We start from the raw sequence: 18960 nt of genomic DNA on the forward strand, positions 1-18960 counted from the left end.
ATTTCACAAATTTCCCTTTTTGCGTTCATTGCTCTGGATTCTACTCATGTCCACCTGTTTATTTAAAAAAATAACTTTCTGTGAGAGGATTGCACCTGTACTGCATCTGGCTAATTCTGGAAAATGCTAAAATTGCAATTAAAATCAAGTACATGCTCAGGTGGTTTTCTAAATAGAAATGGCTATAAGTGAATGTCCAGGAGATTTCCTACAACAGGAACTGTGTTCATTCCCCTCAGAAAGCAAAGATTGCCCATCAAAGATTCCTCCATGAGCAATTTTTCTTTTTAATTTTGTCTAGGAAAAATACTTTGCCATAGCACATTTTCTTCAGATCAGCTGAAAGCAAAAGCATAGCTTGCTTCTTGATGTAATTAATTATAATATTTACATTTCATCTATGCTCCTCTGAAACTATGTGAAGTAAGTCGAAATAAGAGCAAGTTAAATCCATTCCTGAAGGTAACCTCTCTAACATCAGTATAGTTATATCTGCCTGAGTTTCTGGACTAGAGCAATGCTCTAGTCTTAAAATGGGCACTGAAAATCAAAACTGCTTTCAGTGATGCAAAACTAAGTATTCTGATAATTCACAGAAAGTGTAAAAAAAAAAATTAAGGAAAGTAAAAAACCAGCAAAATAGTCAAACAGAAAGGGAATATTATTTACATTTACTTGGTAAAGGGGAAATAGTACTAGGCTTTTCTTTTTAATAAGGTATATTTGGGTGTGGAATGAAGTCGTATATTGTCAGAACACCCAAAACTAGAAACCAAGTTCACATTCACATTTGAATTTGGCACTTTGAGCCATCATTTGTTTTAGCAAGCCTGTTGCTCTATTAAATGATGTTTAAAGTAGACCTGTTATATTTTCTCCCACTCAACAAGAAAGCACGTTCATATATTTTGATATAATTAACTCAGTTTTGTCTTTAAAAGAGACACTATTACTTACAAGCTGATGTTTGAAGAGGGGAATGCAGTAAATAAGGATTTAATTCCTTTCACATTCTGAGAAGAAAATAATTGGAGAAAGAAGTAGGAGGAAAACTGGTACAGAACGTGGAAAATAGAAGTTCAATTCCTGCCTAAAGGAACCGAACCCATGTTTCCATCACTCAGGCAAGTTCCCTCTTCACTAGAGAAGGGAATATTTTTTATTGATGTCGACCTTTATTTTGGAGCCCCTCTCATAGCAATTGAGAAAAAGACATGCCAATATTCAAATGGTTAGGACACGCTTTGTAAAGCACAAAGCCCACCTTAGAATCCGCTCTTGTGCTGCAAATAGGTTACGAACCAGAGCCCTCAGCTTCCTGTTTCAAAAGCTGCCAAGTCTTTGGTCTCTCTAGTTGATTTTTTGTTTTCCCCAAAAGGGTAGTCATGAAATGTCAGAGATACTGATTTCATGAACACCCTTTGGAAATATTAAAAAAAAAAAGAAAATATTTTAAGGAAAAAAATAATCTTTAAAGCCCATTCTTCCCAGTGGCAGTGCAATTTACAGACCACAGATCTGTTCCTGAAGGTATTGCAAGAAGTGGCAAAGCTGTCACTGAGATGGACTGAAAATTACTAGGACTTGTGTCTTAGGCTTATTAGGTATTTCATTGGAGTTTCTCCTTACACGCTCCAAAAGCTAAATTACAACTTCACCTTTCAGAATCTGATTTACATAATACTATTTTAATCAGTTGCTAATGCACTGGTTCAAAATTAGAAAGGGGCATGAAATCAACTGGATCTTGAATAAAAATATGGACAGTCTACAAAGACCCAGGCTGGATACCTGAAATCTTTAAATATAACTAGAAAAGCCATAAAAGGCTAAGAAGGGAAATATAGATTTAAAACAACTATGGACTTCAATTCCATTAAAGGTTTTGTCTAACACAAAAAAAGGATGTCACCGGCAGCTAACAAAAACAAAAGCATCAGAGACAGAATCCTCCTAAATAAGCATGTATTCAAAAAAAAGTACTGCAAAAAGTTGTCAGCAATCATATTATAGAAAATACGGAAGCTTGATGCGTCATGTATGCTTATATGTCCCTTCCTTTTTTACCCCAAAGAAAAATAATCTTGAGTTTCTTTTTAGGCAACAGATTGAATTTCTCCTTCAAAACAGAAATAAAAAGAACCAGCACTGCAGCACTAGTCCATTTACATATGTTTATAGTATTCAGCTGCATATTAATACTAGTGACACAAATCAGTCTGTAATTAATAAACAATTATTAAAGCTTACATCTTTTCAAAATGCCCCCTGTGCTTATTTAATTAATTGTATTTTCATACTGCACAAATACAACCCCAAAATCTCATTTGCACACAGTCGAAGGTATTGTTATGGAAAGCAGGTATGAGTCATTTTAATTTGCGAGATGCAAGAAGGAATTTTAGATTCTTTTTAAACTAACTGTTGGAGCCTAGATCACTGTAAGAGACGGATAAATTACTGCAAATATTTTCACCTAAATTCTTTCTTTTTCTTCAATCACTTCAAACAATACATCTCATTGTTTTTCAATCATAGAATTAAAACTGAAGAAACGGCTTTCAGAATTGCTTTAGAACACCTACTCCAAACACTGAAATTATGCTTTGTCTTATTCAAAGAGATTATTAAAACCATCACACACTAGGTACAAATGATTTAATTTTTTTTTTCGAAAGGGACTGGTCTTTTCCAAGATGGGAAGGAGATCTGAAGGACTCATCCCTTCCTCATTTGATTCTAAATCCAGAAAACGTTCCAACCTGACTCCACGCCAGTTAACACTGGAGACAGGGAGGTCTCATTTTGTGGAGGTGAAGCACGGCTTCCCATCATAATTCACCTGCCCTGTGTTCTGCATTCACACGCACACCTCTGCATTCTCCTGCTAAACCCCCCCATCAGAGCTGTTCCAGAGGGTGCGGGCTGCCTTCTGAAGCACGGCCCCCAGCTTGCGCTTCGCATTTAGATCGTCCAGTAGACTTGCAAAACTCCATTGTGCATTTCTGGCTGAAATTGCAGCTAAAGTCACTCTTTTTTGAGCTTAAACAATAGCTAGGGGACGTCTTTTCCCCTACAAAAGACTGCAGTATTAAGGACAAAACCACACAGAGATAACCTAACAATACAGCCAAGATCCATCTTGTGAATACTTCAGTTTTCTTCGGTGAATTCAAACCAGCAGTATACCCAATGTTTGGGCTTTATTCCAAGCAAACACTGATAGGGAGCAAGTTCCAAGATGAAACTTTAAAGGTCTCTTTAAAAAACACTATGGCTTTCACTACACTATACTGAAGCACATTCCCATTCTCTAACACAGGAATAAGGCATATGTGTAAGATGCAGCCAGGTGGGACTGCTCAGGAAAGGGCAGGCTGGTTATCATTCTGTCCCCACCACATTTTCTGTTTCACCATCAAGAAAAGTGCAAATTTTTAAAAAGAGCTGTACCAGTATATTTCATGTTCTCGTTCCAAAATCTTCCCCTTTTTTGTGTTCCCCCACCATTCCAAGTCAAATCACAGAGTCCTTCTGAGACTATGAAAGTTCCAGTTTTTGTTTGCCCTGGTAGTCAGTAAACTTTTATTTATTTATTTGAATCAGCAGGGAATGTCTTATTGGTCAGTTGAGGAGAACTGACTAAGATTTCCAACTTATCCCCTCTGCCCCTGGTAGGGAGGGATGGAGGAGCTTTGGCCAAGCACAGACTCAGGCGTTTCACAGCTCAGCACCCGGCAGCTCTGCTCATAGCTGCAAAAATGATAATGGTTCCTCCAAGGAAAATAAACACTCAAGGACCCTTTAGAATTAACACCAGCTAAACCAGACAAATGTCAAGTGTTTACAACTTCCAGGGCAGCTCTGAGTGAATGAAGAATAAGAAGCAAAACCAGACATACACTAAATAGCTGTGCATGATTAAAGTTGAAGCAGTAAATACGTGGCCCATCACAATTTGATGTCAAGTATACTAGCAGGAGAAAAAAAGTCTTGAAGATCTCTTTTAAAGCATTATCATGTAGTACTGCCTAACACAGCAGATGGAAGAGGTTCTTAGGTGGACAGTTATAGTGACTCTGGTGTATCCAGTGTGTCTATCAACACATCTATTTCACACTTTGTCAGTTTGATTTCAATGGTGTCACTAATAACCTTCACATCTTGGTATTTCCCCCATCCCAAAACTGGTGCTTTAGTGAGAAGCATCCCAGTGGGTTGGCAGGTAGTAGCTTTTGAATCATAAGAATGTGAATCTGTTATTCCCTTGTTTATGGATTTGAGTCTTATGTTGCGAGGTTAGTTTTGAAGAAGGCAAAAGGTAATTATTATCCTGTAAATAAGTAGCTTCAAGAAGAGAAGTTACTATGGGTAAAATCCTCCTCCCACTATACTCAAAGTCAAATTAGCAAAGTCAAATGGATTTCACTGCCCTAGTCAATCATAACTTCACTAGAAGACTGGTTTTGCTAAAGATTATATTCACCTGGATGGCTCACTAAAGTATGAGGTACAGAAAGTGCACACAATACAACAGAATTTAGACTTCATTAGGGTGAGCAGGGTTAAATATCACTATTTGTTTGTTATTGTATACATCTCTTTAGTTCAGGATTGTGATTATTAGTGCTATTTTAATAAGCACATTGATGCCAAAAACAAGCCAAAAGGAAAAAAATATGCAATGCATACTTTAAAGAGGTGCTTTTATATAATAAATGTGCCTGCATGTCTTACATGTTGCCAGAATGTTTTAAAAATAAATAAATGGAAACATTAAATCATCCAGTATTCAAATATGCTATGTACCCATAGCTTCTCTCCATGTCACAACAGAAAGCCAGGTGATAAATGCAGTTAACATTTACATCAACAGTTTCCTTTCTGCCTTTTATTAGCTTTCATACAGTAACCCATATCTCTTCACAGTTGCACACCCTTGCCAGGGCAGACCAGAAAAATTATTACATGGGGCTACACAACACTTCAGGCTGTTCAGAAAACAAAAGAGCTTATCAGTGAAACGAAGTATAGATCTGTTACAGCCACACTTAGACTTCAGATTATAATATATTGCTATGGTCATATTTTAAAGCAAGATAAAGCTCAAATATTTGGCTCATAATTCATCTTCAGAAAAGCACTGAGTTCACATATTACTATTCAGCTGCTTTTCAGGATGAAGGCTGAAAGCATCAACATGATTCCTATGCATCACCTTGAGGAGTAGAGTAAGAAAAATGTGGTAAGGACTCTCGTAACTGTGAAGCCGTAGTATTTTTCCAAACATACCTGCTAACTGGATGATGCCATGTCTCGCAACGTCATAGTAAGGGTGATTGATATTTAACTCCGGATCCTCAAGTGGCGGAGACGTGTTCGTTTCTTCCTGTTCTGATTGTGTATCTTCCGCTTCATCTTTCTGCAGTTCTAAAGGAGCAAGCAAGAATGCTTACAGTGCTAATGAACAAAGAAAAACTTTTGCCTCTGATAGATTATTGAAGGGTTGAATTTTAGCTCAGTTTGGCAAAAACACAGGCCTTTATCACCATTTGTTGCAGTTTCAGATAATTTTCTTGTTCTTTCCCCTTTGTAACATGTGGGAAAAGCAACCCTTTAATACCTCAAAGCTACTTTCGCATCTTCCTTAAGATTACTATCTGCTGTGATGCTCACAAAAATCTTGACAATGACTGGACAGCTGGCTAGCTGTGACCTTGCTATTCACAATGGCTGGTTTTGTCTCATCATTTCCTACATTCCCACAATCTGCTTGTTGCATCCATCTATAGCTTCTTGTCTCTTACTTCAATGTTGTCCAAACGGCGGCGTCAAAGTTTCAGTGCGCTAACGTGCGCATTGACAGCTACTCCACATTAATACCCTTTGTGAATGCTCCTCTGAGAGTGGACTCATTATTTTGCATAAGGGTAGCAAAGTGCAAACAAATTTCCATCTCACCTCCACCAAAATCCACCGTTTCCTTGAAATCCTTTCATCTCCCGAAACTGCAATAGGCATGGTAGCCAAATGTCCATCTGGCATATGTTCCAGTTAGAGGCCAAGCTAAGGTGTAAATGTCTGCTCAAAAGCCCAGTGAAATCAATGGGCATACTTCCCTCAACTTCAGTACACTCTGGACTAGATCTTCAAGTTCAAACCTATTCCGGACTGAAATTAGCAATACGTGGTCAATCAATCTTGTTCCAGAGATTTTGGGTTTGGTTTGGTTTGTTTCTTGTTGGTTCCATCCCCCACCAAGTTTTTTCCAAACCATTGTAAGATTCAAAAAGAGCTGATCTTAAGTACCTATCCAAATGAACACAGATTCTGGGATAATTACAGTCACAAACATTTCTATGCTATTCAAATGGTTTTCTAGAAACTGAGTGGAATAACATTTTATTGACACATAAACACACAAGTGTCTTGCTGGCTTAAGACAAGAAAAGGTACACGTAAAGAGAAAAATTAATGTCTGACAAGGTGCACCACCCCCTACTGTACATTAACTTATCTCTTATCATGCAAGCTTTAATAAGGAGCAATGACTAGTTTTGTCTATAACACTATTAGTGCCACTTCAAAAAGTACTTCAAGACTATTTTGCCTTCTGATCATCCACGTTTTTCATATGGCTTGACCAGCACACAAGACATTAGGTATTGATTTCAGCCAGACTTATGTGGCAGTAGCTAGTAAGTGTTAGAGAAAAACACTTGCTAAGTATTTCAGAGTGCTTTCCACTCACAGTTTCCCAGTATCTTTCTATCTTATAAACAGCCACACAAAAGCTTTATTGTCTCATTTTTATTTTTAACATGATTTGTACCAAAACCATGTTTCATAAGGATAAAAAAATGCCACTAGTGGCTGGGATTCTCAAAGACAAAGAGGAGCCAGGAACATGTGTACTACTTTTACATTTCTTTAGGTCTGAATTCACATTATAGCCTCCTCAGAAAATAAATCGGCAGTCCTATAGGAAAAAAAATATATACACCTGCTTTTAGAAATACGCCATTAGAGTCCTCCTTATACACACAAAAAAGTTAAAATTCTAATTATCATCTCCAAAATGTGTATTTTTTTACCCTTTAAATGTGTAACATACATAAAAAGCTACACTAACCTTAACTGAAAAAGTATTCTTTCACTTTGAAGAATGTGTTTGTGCCAAGAGACAGGAGGAATAATACAAACATAATGCAGGACATAAATTTCATTTTTTTCCTTTTTTGATATATTTCAGTTATGTTAAAACTCAGAACAAGAAAAACATTATTTTGTTTCGTAGCGGGTTTTTTTTTTCATGTCTGAGCACTGTAACCACCTAAAGCAACAAGAAGTTGTAAAGGGGAGGGGGAAGAAGAAATAGAAAATGCTAGTCTGTGTGGATGCAAAGCACAAGCTGTGAATCATTTACCAGAATCCTCAGAAACTTAATAGGCTTTATTAAAAGTGCTATGTATATTCAAGTTAAACACAACAGAAACAACCAGTATCCTAACTGCAGCCTTTGGTAGAGAGAGGCAGAGGCCAACTCCTTCTGTAAAAAAATTATTTTGTACTACGCATAAAAATAGACGCATCTCCAAAAAGCAGAGGTAAGGATTTGTAAACAAAGCCTGGAGATGTAGCAAAGAACTAGAGAGGCAAAGTAAAGACACACACTTATTCGTACTGCAGTTATTCACAGGGACTAAAGAAGTACCAACATCTCCTGAAAAGCTAGTTAACCCTAACCTAGTAAGAGAAGATAATTCTTTGTTTGGTTTTGTTTTGTTTTGTTTTTATTGTGTGACCAAAAGGACTGGAGCTCAAAAGCTGCTTCCTAATGAACACAAATAAAAAAGATTAATTATTCCAAACTGAGGGAGACTTCAGCTCCATTTTTCTCTTGCAAATGATAGAGGAGTTTATTGTCCTGCTCCATGAGGCATAGCAGAGGATCATCTGTTACTACTCACACTGTTACCACCATTCAACCCAGGCTGGGAAACAACATGAGAGGCCTGATCCACATGTCGCCAAGGCTGAGGGTAAAATTGCTTTCAGTGGATTTTAAATCAGGCTGTAGAAGTAAAAAGCCAGCCTGCTGCTGCTGAAAGGCGTGACATGGAGAAATCAGAACGAAGGTGAGGGACAGGGAATGGGAGGTGGAGGGGGGAAAAAAAAAAATAATAAGGGGGAAAAAAAGCAGCTCTGGAAGACTCTTGTTCTGGAGTTCAGCCTGGCATCCTCAAAAACTCCAGGAAAAAAAAAAATGTAACACTGATCTTTCAAAATGGTGAGGCCCCTAATGCCATGGTCATATTGCTCAGCTCGACTAACATCTTTGGAGATAACATGCAATACAGCAATCTCTATGCTCATTCAATACTTGTCTCTTTGGAGTAATGACTCCCATTTGTGCCACAATATGTGATGATGGTGATATTCCAATAGCCTAGAATTGCACTAGGAACATCTACCAATAATTCATAAAAGCTGCATGTATTAAACTAACCTTCAACCCTAATGGCTTTAATAGGGTACACATCAGTACAGCAGCTGTAACTCATACTGGATTGCTCAAAGAACTATTACAAAATGTTGGCGAAGCCTCTCACTTACTGAAGATGCTCTATTAAATCACCTGTAACTCTATACAGACGCCATTTGAAGTATAATAAAAAATATTTACCTATTTCAGCTAACTTCTCATAGTCAATCTCAGCCATGTTATCTCTTAGGAACAAGTCTATGCAGATCTCGCTAACCAATTCTTGCAGGATGAAATGGTCCTTGGGTCAATCCTACAAAAATAAACACAAGTAGCTGTCATCACAATGTGGTATATTTTACCCACTATACAGATATAAAAAGAAAAAAAAGAAACAATACCCCTGAAATCCTACCACCCAATTATTGTTGAGGAACGAGCTCATCGGATTTTGGTTACCATTTTCTTAAAACATAGAGTATTATAAAAGTATTTTCAAACAGTGGTCCATAAAAAAGAAAAGCTATGTATAATAGCAAGACTTTCAACAAATTGACCTGTTTGTTTTTTTTCGGTGCGTTTGTTCTACAACATACATACATATTACATATTTTTAATGATAAACGTCAGAACTGCAGATTAATTCACTTCTGGAAACAACTTAAATCTTAATGTTTTCTTAATTTTATATCTCTGGTGAAGGAGATAGGTATACTCCATACTCTCACACCAAAGTCACTTATTCTACAGCAGTTTTAAGTTTTATTACAGGAAACATTCTATACCTCACATTTCACATGGAAGAGGTTCATGAAAATTTCAAGTGAGCATTAACATATAAAAAACCTGAAAAAACAGCAGATCCTGTGTGTAATCGCTGCTTTTTGTCAAACGCTCAGCAGAGTGCTTTGTAAACAGAATACTAAGTAACACACCCAAAGTGAGCTTCAGGAGCAAAGAATATGATTTAGAAGATCTGCTTTCCCAAGCAGCTGCTCCAAAAGGCAAAATAAGTATTTCCTTTACATTAAAAATCCAGACTCATGCGTGAAGATGAGAAAGAAATTGAGCTTTTGTGACTCTCCTTTTAATTTAATTTAAAACCATGGGTTTATACCAGTTCGGTTTCAGCTAAACATGTTAAATAAAAAGAAACCAGGCAAATTCCTGGCTTGGCTGTTGAGAAAAGGTATACACAAGCATGTTTTTCTCCTCTGAGAAGGGATATACATGTAGTTTTCTAGAAATAAAGTGCGCATCAACAAAGCAAGTAAATATCTGATACTACAGGTATGAATTAGAGACAGATTCTAACCAACTAATGCAAAGTCTATTCTTTGGGTATTTCCTTTGCATCCTAGTATATAACTACAATTCCCAAGTACTACAGTTAAACAAGTACCTGCTAAAATTCATAATATTTAAAAGAGCTTCTGATGTCTAATGAAATTTTCCCATAAATTTTCAAAACATTTCACACACCTGATACTAATGAAGTAGTAATTATCAAAGGCAACCATGCATTTCGAAAACTTGCTGCACTGCAGGTAAAATATGAACATAGTTCTACCTCTTTGAAGATTTTCTAATGCTCACCAATTATTTTATAAATAGTTAACTTCATTTACAGGAAACTCTCAATGTAAAAGCACATACACAGGGAAAAGTCTCTTCAAGTTCAAAAGAGAAAATTTCACAATTTCTCACTCAACAACACTTTCCTCAAAAAATGAAAGCAATTCTGGGCCAGATATGTTTCATTTCACTTCAATTTTACCACATGGCATTCAAAATGATAATTCCATTGTTGTTTTTAAATTAAGATGCAAACAAAATACTTTGCGATTGATATTCCAACCAGTGATCAATTTGTTTATTATTATTCTGAGTGGTATTTAAACACTTCTAAAATTAACGATTAGCAACTAGTGTGATAGTTCATGTTTTATTTAGCAAGTAAATTGTGGCAGGTATTGCACATGATTTAGTAATTGACATAGTTTGCTCGTAAGTACTTGCTGTATTATCTGATCACGAGTACCTGTGATGGTCAAGAGTAAACGGTACCTATTCACTCTGAATTAAAAAAAAAAAAAAGTTTTTGAAGTAAAATGTTGCTGCAAAATAAGGAAAGTTAACTTTTTCAACTTTATTGAAAAATTTGGTCCCAACTTTTCCCTAAACAAAATGTTTACCTTTTGTAGGAATGTAATGTTACTGAGAAGTTTTCAAGGGCCTTGAAATTCAGCCTACAGCTCACACTTGTATTCACGCCTCTTTTAGCCTCCAACTCCATCCACTGAGTATTTCAAGCAGGCCCTTCAGCTCTTTGCTGAAGCTGGAACTTGACCATAATAAGCTCTTTGTGACTTTTTTTTTCTGTTACGTTTTTCAGTTTTCATAGGCTACTGTATTGGGTTTGTGTGGCAAGGTTTTGGTAGCGGGGGGGCTACCGGGGTGGCCTTTGTGAGAAGCTGCTAGAAGTTTCCCCCATGTCCTACAGAGGCAATACCAGCTGGGTCCAAGACAGACACACAGTTGGCCAAGGCTGAGCCGGCCAGCAGTGGTGGTAGGGCCTCTGGGATAACACAGTTAAGAAATGGGGGCGAGGGGAAACCTGCTCAATTGCAACTGGAAAAGAGGAATAAGAATATGTGAGAGCCACAACTCTGCAGACACCCAGGCCAGTGAGGGCAGAGGGGCAGAAGCCGCTCCAGGCCCAGAGCAGAGGTTCCCCTGCAGCCTGTGGTGCAGACCATTGTGAGGCCGGCTGTCCCCTTGCAGCCCGTGGAGGTCCATGGTAGCGCAGATCTCCACCTGCAGCCCATGGAGGACCTTACACGAGAGCAGGTGGATGCCCAAAGGAGGCTGTGACCCCATAGAGAGCCCACACTGGAGCAGGCTCCTGGCAGGACCTGTGGCCCCACGAAGAGAGAGGCCCAGGCTGGAGCAGGTTTGCTGGCAGGACTTGGGACCCCGTGGGGGACCCACGCTGGAGCAGCCTGCTCCTGAAGGGCTGCACCCTGTGGAAGGGACCCACGCTGGAGCAGTTCATGAAGAACTGCAGCCCATGGGAAGGACTCACATTGGAGAAGTTCACGGAGGACTGTCTGCCATGGGAGGGACCTCACACTGGAGCAGGGGAAGAGGGTGAGGAGAAGGAGCAGCAGAGATAACGTGTGATGAAGTGACCGCAACCCCCATTCCCCATCCCCCTGTGCCACTTGTGGGGGGACGAGATACAGAAACCAGAGTGAAGTTGAGCCCAGGAAGAAGGGAGGGGTGCAGGGAAGGTGTTTTAGGATTTTGTTTTATTTCTCATTACCCTCCTCTGAGCTGATTTGTAATAAATTAACTTTCCCAAGTCAAGTCTGTTTTGCCCATGACAGTAACTGGTGAGTGATCTCTCCCTGTCCTTATCTCAACCCACGAGCCTTTTGTTATATTTTCACTCCCCTGTCCAGCTGAGGAGGGGAGAGATAAAGTAACTTTGGTGGCTACCTGGTGTTCATCCAGAGTCAACCCACCACAACTAACACCTGCATTCAGCCAGACATTCAGAACCAAGAAAGCTAATGTTCACAGACTTCATCCCAACCAAATATTCCGCAAAGCTCTTGTAAGAAAATCGGGCACTATCTTCCTTCTAAAGTACCTATTTACACCAGGCCTTTCCATCCTATTGAATTTTAACTGTAAATTGTAGGTGAAATCATGTCACAAAAACTAGGCTATATCCTTGACACTAGAATGCTTTTCAGGTGACGTAATGAAAGTCTCAATGAACTGATGGAACAGGGGGAAAAAGCTATCTCTTTGAGCCCCCACTTGAAAAAAAAAAAATACAATCCTTCTGCTGCATAGCATGGAATAGAATCTAATTTCTCCTTCACACTAACTGCTAATGCTATGGTTAGAAGCAGTGGCTCAATCTAAAGAGGACAGATTTAAATCTCTCCCAAAACCTGCTGAAAAACATCTGGCTTTTGAACAGCGAAGTTACTGTACAAGTGAGAGCAACTATGATAGCGTTAAAACATTTGCAAACATTTAATGCACAAAGTTACGAGGAAGCTAGAAATAATTTAGGTGGAATCAAAGAAGAAAGGAAATGAGGAAGAAACCATCTGCCTGGTTTTCAGCTTACTGTTCCCTTGAGGCAGCAATTAGAAAGTTTCCAGTTACAAGACAAATTTACTGTAGCACCCTCGGAAATTGATTTCCCGTTGACCGCAGCATTCTCTGTTCCTAGGAGATAACATAATCTCCTTAATAGCGTTCCATGCCACGTATCGCCGTTTCTAGTAAACTGTCAGATTTAGTGCCTTCCCCCACCTCACCCCACCAAAAAGGCAGTAAAAAAAAGCCCCAGAAAGAGCCAAACTACAAGCCTTTCATTAAGAATAGAAATTTGGAAGTATTTTACAAAATACCACATCCTATACCCCTCCACAGGCAAGGTTGTTACTTACTGACATCACTAAAAGAGCATTACGTTATTGAAAATAAAGGCAGTCGCACACTAGAACGGCTTGATAATGAACTCGCATCTACAGATAGTCCAAACAAAGGTGAGGGATTCCTCCCAACATTTGGCAAAGGTGCAGACATCTTTGATGCCTATTCTTTTTGTTTGCTCAGCTGTCAGATATGTTCTTCTTCAAATATAAATAGTGTGCTTCTCCTCTTTTTTTTTCCCCCGATATTCTTGCCTTCCACTGATATTATTTGTTACTTTTAAAAGGTGTGACACAGCTCGCTGTGTAACATCAGTCTGCAATTTACATTTTGATAGCATGAGAATTCTACGTACACCCAGTATTTGCTAAGGAGTATTGTCTAAAAAAACAAGGTGAAGTGGTTTCAGAATATTATTTTATTATATATAATACTGTGGGAACTTTGCTATGGAATTTATAAACACAGCGACGCATGAGCTGAGTGAACAATACACTCATGAGAAGTGTATTCAAAGCACCCTGCTCTTCTTCCCAGAGGTTGTCTGTACCACATATTTTTCCTCAGTGTATTTCCTACACAATGGCTACCAAACCAAAATCCCATGTCTTCATCAGCAGTTTGTTTCAGGTATTTGACATCACTGATTTTCACATTCTTTATTGACCTACCATTCTTTGTTGGCAATATGTTGGTGAAAATCAGATAAAACATGTATAGGAAGTAGACATCCAGAGGATCAAGTGCCAGGGAGAATCATATAATCATAGAATATCCTGAGTTGGAAGGGACGCACAAGGATCATCGAGTCCAACTCCTGTCCCTGCACAGGACAACCCCACAGGTCACACCATGTGTCTGAGGGCCTTGTCCAGTCTCTTCTTGAACACTGTCAGGCTTGGGGCCGTGACACCTCCCTGGGGAGCCTGTTCCAGTGCTCCACCACCCTCTGGGGGAAGAACCTTCTCCTAATGTCCAACCTAAACCTCCCCGGCACATCTTCCTGACATTCCTTTGGGTTCTGCTATTGGTGGTCAGAGAGAAGAGTTCGGAGCCTTCCCGTCTTCCTCCCCTTGTGAGGAAACTGTAGGCAGCGATGAGGTCTCTCCTCAGCCTCCTCCAGGCTGAACAAACCAAGTGACTTCAGTCGCTCCTCATATGGCTTCCTCTCCAGTACACAGGCCTGTGGTTCTTTAAGCCCCCTTCATTATAAGGACTGACTTAGGTCTAGTTCTGCTAGTGTCAAAAGCCTGCCTTGCTATTTCAAGGTACCTAGACCAATTTTTGTGTCAGAAAATAAAATCAAGCGGGTTACCGTATTTCCACACATACAATGCATGGATTCGCTTTTAAAAAGGCAACTGGCTCAGCAGCAGAGCAGTTGTACACCCAAGCAAGGAACAGGAGCAGTGCAGGCGATGGCAGCGTTCCCTCGCTGCTCACTGCCTCTGCACAGAGCTCCCTGTCCCCGATCCCGGCCAGCTCTTTTTGTTCTCCCAGCTTCTGCTCCCCATTTTGTGCAAAAATGCTGTGGGGGTGGGCAACCTGAGGGAATGGAGTACACACTGACTCATTTTAAAATACCAGTACTTTTTAACATTGGAGTTATTTGAGATCCACGTCACAGATGAAAATACGGGAAATCCTTTTCTTCGGAGTTTCTGCAAAATACCAGACCATAGAAACTCTTAAGTTTCACTTGGCAGCAAGTAGTGGTTTTGTTTTGGGGTGGGTTTTTTTGTTTGCTTTGAGGTTTTTTTTGTTTGTGGTGGTGTTGTTGTTTTGGGGGGGTTGGTGTGGGGGTTTTTTTGTTGTTTTGGGTTTTTTTGTTTGGTTGGTTTGGTTTTGGTTGTTTTGTTTTGTTTTGGTTTTTTTAAATCTGTAGCTGCCCTACTAAGACTTCTAAGCTACTCTCATTCCTCTCTCCCACTATGCTCTCTTGCTTCTCTTCTTTCTTGGTGCCAGGCAGCTGTTTATACTCTATACGTAACCAAACAAGTAGCAGAGGTTTATAGGTTTACACATAGGACCCAGATTCCCCCAAAATATGGGAGGCGTTTGGTATAGTACTTCTGCTGAAAAAAAAAAAACCAAACAACCAAAAAACCCCAACAACAACAACAAACAAAAAACCCAAACAAACCAAACCAACCAAAACCCACAAAAACAACAAAACAAAAAAAACCCCTAACACTTTCCTGTAAAAGCTGGTGCCCCATTTGGCTTCCTAGCATCACGACAGTGGGCAATGCGCTGCTACTGCTGCACGAGAGGCTGCAGGTAGGGAGGGGATGTGGTACAGCCTTGCTTGCTGCTGCACCTTCACTCAACATCAAGGTATCATAGAATCATAATTTCGGTTGGAAGAGACCCTCAGGATCATTGAGTTCAACCATAACCTAACCTAAATCTAGCACTAAACCATGTCCCTAGGAGTCTTGTCTAAGGGAGCCTATAAACCTAAAGTGACATTCTCTGTTATATCTGACAGCAGCGTGCACCTTTTGGAGAGAATATAGGGTCTCAAAGTCAGGCCTACATGCAAGAAAAGGAAAAAAAAAAAAAAAAGAAACACAGAAACAAAATAAAAGCAACCACCAGATGAATAGATGAAACCGTTCTGAAAATAAAGGGGGGTCTCCTGTTTGTGGCAATGATTTCTCCTTCCACACTAGGAACTAGTACAGCTTCACCCTACAGCCTGGCCTCCTGTACTCTGCAAAGATGAGGTTTTGCGTGCAGCAAGCAAAGCTGCACGGCAGCTTCTCCAGCTTTGCACAGAACTGAAATACCCTTTTCAAAATGAAAATACTGGGAAGCCTGGAAAAGTAAATATTGTAGGGTTACTTCCACATGTCGATATTGCTGAGAAGCTGTTATTGAACCCTGAAATTCAGGAAAATTTAAACAGCTCAAATCCCAAATTAATTTTACTACAGTAATAAGTTCCATTGATTTGGTGCAGTAAAGATAAATATACACAAATTCCCATAACTGGCCACATTTCTCTGCAATGTCAAAACATCTTTAATCAAACTTTCCATGAAAAATTCATTTTCAAAGGAAAAAATAATTCAGCAAATTGGAGAAGAAAAAAGAATTTGAAGGATGATGATACACGGGTTGGTAAATTAATATTTACAATTAGAAAATTATTATTTCAAAAAGTTCAGTGCAAGTTCACAAAAGGCTACCCAACTATGCATGGGTATTTTGATTGACTTGAAAAGCATAATCACTATTCTTAATTGCATCTGTGTAAATTGATTTCCATATCACTTAACAGACAAAAATGTCATGCTAAAATTTAAAGCTAGAAATATTCCTGCAACTTTTCAGCATTTACCTTGTGCATAAATTTTAACATGGTTTGAGCTCTTACATGTTAACTTGACACCTCTGTTCTTCCAGACTTCACAAAAAAAGTAAAGAATTTATAATGGTAAAAACTACCCAACTCTGTACAAAGTAACACTGTGCTGAAGCATCGCTGCTCTGTCCCAGAAATAATGTAAGGCTAAGATGAAAAATATTATGTTAAAATGGAAGAGTAAAAATAAAAATTAAATGCATGTAGCCTTAAAAATAATCCAAAGACTTCATCCTTTCTCTATCACGTTAGTTTGGGGTGATTTGGAGCTTCTTTTCACATAATGATCAGGAGAGGCACACATAAAGGTTAATTCCTCCGACGGATTTAGACACAGCCTTGAAAATCAGAAAGAAAGGAAGACAGTCTCCCTGTCATGACTCCTTGCTCTATCATACCAAATTATACACTGATCAAATTTTCTACTAGTTTCATCTATTCACTGCTTGGAAAACAGGAAAACAGTGTTTACTTGGTGATGGTATATATTGTTCTAAACTTGGAAAGATGCTCAAGTTCATGCAGCAGTTTTTTCAGTATTTACTCCTGGATAAATAGTAAAGCACGTTTCTTTAATTATCCAACGCCCCGAACACCTGAATTGCTTTATTTCTTTGGAGTTTTGAAGCCACTCAGAAATGTGGCTTGGCTCCTGCAGTGCCTGGGCCACTCAGAGCATATCTGCATTGTAAATCTGAGCCACAAAAAAATAACTCCCCATGGCACAGCCACCCAGCATAGCCCAGCACCATCCAGAAATCCTGTCTGCTGTCTCAACTTGGCAGAGCAATTATTGTGGACAGCGTGCTGTGGGTACCTGGCACTTCTGTGGCGCTCACTCCCACAGTGCAGGACTTCCCTACAGAGGCTGCACCCCAGACCCCAGTTCTTTACTCCACAGCATTATTGTCTTAGATCTAGGGACTCTGGTTTTGACGCCGATCTCTGCTGGCAACTTGCCCCGGGCTTTTTGTGCTTATGCTCTGTGCTGGTTTGACTGAAAGTGAGTTAAATTTTCTTGGTGCAGTTAGAAACCTTTCTTTCTCATAGCTGGCATAGTCATTATATGGACTTAGTTTGAGAACAAGAGATAACACTCCAGCACAGAGCTAATGTTTTTAATTGCTCTGGTCTGAGAGCCAAGGACATTCTGAGCACTCTGCCCACAGGTGTGAGGCATCGAGAAGGGGGGCATGGATGGGGCAGAGCTCGACTGACACCCAGACTGATCAATAAGAGTATTTCACCCCATTAATGTCATGCTTTATATTTAAGAAAAGTCAGGACATTTAGTTCAGCTTTTTGCCATTTTGCAGAGGCCTCTGGGCTTTTGTGCCTTTTTCCTTTTTTTTCTTCTCGTCTCTTCAGGATGGGGATTGGGGTGCCACTTCCTGGGACTGGCTGCTTAGTGTGGACAAAGATCGTGAGGAATTGCCTTGAGTATCTTTTATATATATATTTACTAGTGGTGTATTAGTATTTTGTTATTTTATTAAACTGTGTTTATCTCAGTCCAACTTTCTCCCTTCCTTTTCGATTCTCTCTCCTGTTGGGGGGCAGGGGGGAGGCGATGAGTGAGCAGCTATCGTGGTTGTATTGCTAGCTTGGGTTAAACCACGACACGCTCTTAACACCCCCACTTCAAGATAGGATGGGATAATCCTGTCTTTAGTTCAGTCAGATGCCAACTCTCTGTTAAACCTGCTCCTCGCCAGCAATGGGAAGGAGTGGGAGTCAGTGACTTGCTACTTCCTGTTCCCTCCATGATGTCTTTTCAGTCATACTTCCATATGCCCATTCAAGTGGCTCTTTATTCCTCCTTTAATTCCTTTCACTTTGTCTTCCTGTCTTCCCATCCACCAAGTTCTTCCTTTCTCCTTCTTTCTGCCTAGCCTTCCCCTTTGTTCATCTCTTTGTTTTCCCTTCCACCATGACTCTCTTGTTTTTCACCTTCTCACTCATTCCTTCACTGTGGCTTAGCTCCTCTGTGCATAATTTTTCACCTGCAACTACCACCACCAAATCTGCTGGTTAACACAATCCTCTGCTTTGCTGATGTCCAAGTTCTCCTACCTAAAGCCTTTTCTCTTCTCATCTCTCCCACTCCCAGCACAATCAGATTTCGAGCTCTCAGGCTGCACAAAAACAAAGGTTGCAGACCCTCCAGGAACGAAGGGAACAAAGGTCCATAACGGCAGAAAAAGCATTTCTTTATTCTACTACATTTCTTACCCCTACTCTTCATATTGGTTAGAACAGAATTCTGTCTGAAACTTGCAGGCAGATCTTCTTTCATTTGTACAACTTCCTAAACTACTAAGGCTTAAGAATTCATCCCACTTTTATTTTCCTGCTTGAACTGTTCATGATGGAACCTGACTGAACGAGTATATGTATTTGTTTTTGTTCCCTTAGCACCTACAATTATACTGGCAACCACAACTGTAATTTTCTAAGCAATGGTTTCCATTTGTGGTATAATATTTGGTGAAGCTTGATGGCTCAATAACCTGGTAGGTAAATGATTTTCATCACTGAGTTACCAGCGTGAATTCAGTGTGAATACAAAGCAAACTCCATGTTCACCACGTGAATGTACAGCAGCAAAAATAGAAGAGACCAACAACTTAACAGAAAGAGTAAGCAT

General features: G+C 39.6%; 1 protein-coding gene across 1 annotated transcript in view; it reads right to left on the reverse strand.

Annotated features, from left to right (window-relative positions):
• ARHGAP8 (Rho GTPase activating protein 8) overlaps positions 1 to 18960 on the reverse strand; it is an 84619-nt gene that overhangs the window by 51235 nt on the left and 14424 nt on the right. The window contains exons 2-3 of the mRNA XM_065638176.1: positions 8687 to 8798; positions 5293 to 5430 (exon numbers count right to left, since the gene is read on the reverse strand). Coding sequence (XP_065494248.1) covers positions 5293 to 5430; positions 8687 to 8723 — 175 coding nt within the window. The 5' untranslated portion in view covers positions 8724 to 8798. The remainder of the gene's footprint in view (positions 1 to 5292; positions 5431 to 8686; positions 8799 to 18960) is intronic.

This window comes from Caloenas nicobarica, chromosome 1 (assembly GCF_036013445.1).
Source record: "Caloenas nicobarica isolate bCalNic1 chromosome 1, bCalNic1.hap1, whole genome shotgun sequence".
NCBI lineage: Eukaryota > Metazoa > Chordata > Aves > Columbiformes > Columbidae > Caloenas > Caloenas nicobarica.